This window comes from Petaurus breviceps, unplaced genomic scaffold (assembly GCF_028583685.1).
Source record: "Petaurus breviceps papuanus isolate PSGF00001 unplaced genomic scaffold, PetGlider_PUasm1.0 90895, whole genome shotgun sequence".
Lineage (NCBI taxonomy): Eukaryota > Metazoa > Chordata > Mammalia > Diprotodontia > Petauridae > Petaurus > Petaurus breviceps.
This window is the reverse complement of record NW_027187372.1, coordinates 34,275,111-34,277,444: the sequence shown is the minus strand read 5'-3', so window position 1 is coordinate 34,277,444 and position 2,334 is coordinate 34,275,111. Positions and strand designations below refer to the sequence as shown.

General features: G+C 46.3%; 1 protein-coding gene across 4 annotated transcripts in view; it reads left to right on the top strand.

The window, feature by feature from the left end:
- CD34 (CD34 molecule) overlaps positions 1-2,334 on the top strand; it is a 34,967-nt gene that overhangs the window by 29,633 nt on the left and 3,000 nt on the right. For 3 of the 4 annotated variants that reach the window (XM_069074752.1, XM_069074750.1, XM_069074753.1), the window contains exons 5-6: positions 170-326; positions 579-631. In XM_069074752.1, coding sequence (XP_068930853.1) covers positions 170-326; positions 579-631 — 210 coding nt within the window. The remainder of the gene's footprint in view (positions 1-169; positions 327-578; positions 632-2,334) is intronic. The other variant, XM_069074751.1, reaches the window with a different exon arrangement.

Below are 2,334 nucleotides of genomic sequence, written 5' to 3'. Positions count from 1 at the left end.
ACACACACACACACACACACACACACACACACACACACACACACACAGAGGCTTACACATATACTTGCTATCCAGAAGAGGGAGGCCTGTTTTGTTTTGGTCATTGTCATTAATTCTAGTCCAGCTTCCTTCAAGTGTTCTGCCTTGTTATTTTATTGTCATTTTCCAGGAGGATTTTAAAAAGGCCCAGGGAGACAACCTAACCAAGGTGGTATGTGAACCTAAGGTGTCGGGATCAGAGGCTGGGACCCAGGACTGCTCTCTAATTTTGGCTCAATCTGAAGTAAATCCGAGCTGCCTGTTCTTGGTTCTGGATTCAAAAGGTGGTGAGTGATGGGCCTGTTAGAGGCTCAGACAGCTGGAAGGTGTGGGAGATGAGGGATGACCTTGGGGTGGAGGGATTGAACCTTACAGCTTCCCAGAGCTTATGGCAGGGGCTCTCTTTGTCTGATTCCAATGAGGCCAGAGGGACTGGGACTTGAGACTCTCCTGAAATGGAACAGTAGGACCCGGGAGGCATGGAACAGGGTAAGCCAGGCCAGGTTCCCAAATGCACTAACTTCTATTCCTAATTCCAGACATTTCTCACATGCTCGAAGTCATGACTAAACACAAGTCTAACCTGGAAAAGGTAAGGGTAAGGCCTTTGTGGTGATCTTTGAGTCCTGGGGCTCAGGGCTATTGTTGGTAGAAATAAATGGATTCTCCAGACCCTTCTCCCTACTTCCCCTTACCCTTTCCTCAGTCAGGGAAATCCTAGCTGCTCTTTTCAAATTATTTTCATCAAAGGTCCCAGTACCCCTCTGAGTCTGAGCCAAACCCCAGTCACCCTGTTAAGGGAGGAATTCGAGGCTGCCACTGAGAGATGGATCTGTGGGGGCATCTGGAAGAGAAAGCCCAGAAGGCCAGACCTAAGGGACTAAGGAAAACCCCAGCTGGAGCAGGCATGGGAGAGAAGGGAAGAAGCCATAAGCAAGTCTAATAAAAATAATATTGAGAACTTACATTTTTATGTGCTTATAAACTCCTTTGACAGCCATTCTCATTGGCTTCTTCAGTGGAGTAAGTAGATTGTGGAGGTGATAGGCTGAGAGCCATTTAACAGGTGAGTAAAATGAGTCCCAGAGAAGTGAATTAGTTTACCTAAGGACCTATAAGGGGTAGATAGAGTGTTGGGCCTGGAGGCAAGAAGACTCATCTTCCTGAGTTCAAATCTTACTTCAGTCACTTACTAGCTGTGTGACCTTGGGCAAGTCACTTCACCCTGTTTGCAACAGTTTCCTCATCTGTAAAATGAGCTGGAGAAGGAAATGGCAAACCACTCTAGTATCTCTGCCAAGAAAACCCCAAATGGGGTCGCCAAGAGTCAGACAGGATTGAAATGATTGAACAACAACAACAAAAAGGACCCATATCTGTAAGTTGTTAAGAACTGGGTTAACCTAGTTCCTCTGGAGGTTGTGTGAGGCAATGGAAAGAGCCCCAGCTGCCGAGTCATAGGACCAAGGTTCAGATCTCTTGCTTTCTCAGTGGGGGGTAGAGGGAGGGAGAGAATTTGGAACTGAAAAACATTTTAAACGTTGTTAAAAACAAATCTTTCCTCTGATGATTACCATGTGGGTTAACTAAAAGCAAGTCACAACTTTACTAAGCCTCAGTTTCCTCATTTACAAAATGAGTACGGTCTCCGTCGTCCTTCCCAGCTTTCGCTCGTTCTTTTCCTGGGCTGTGCTAGAAGGTATATGCAGCATTCGTTTCTGTTCTGAGGTAAAGAACTGCTATTGAGGAGATAATCTACCGATGTAGACAGGTCCGTCAGCAGGCATTTAAAAGCAACTACTGTATGTCAAGCACTGTGCCTGGAGACTGAGGACGCAAGAAAGGCAAAACTTCAGCCCCTTCCCTTAAAGGGCTCACATTCGAATATGGGAGACAAAGTGCTAATAGCCACGTAGATTCAAGATCTACACTATGTAAATCAAAGGTAATGTCAGAGGGCTCTGACAGTGTTCTACAGTGTGTGGTGAAGAGTTATCTGGGGGGCCCTGGAGAGGTCCAGTGGTTCTCAGACAATGTCTTTTGATTGATTCAAAGTTCCTGCCCACTAGACCACACTGACCCTCAGGACAAAGTTACCCCCATTTTGTGGAGGAGGAAACTGAGACCAGTTTAATCACTTGCCCAAAGTCCCACAGCTAATAAATGGCAGAGGTGGAATTTGAACCTAGGTCAGCGGAGTCCAGATCTTTCCAGTGTAGTAAGTGGGAGCTTTGTCCCTGGCACAAATACACACACACACACACACACACACACACACACACACACACACACACA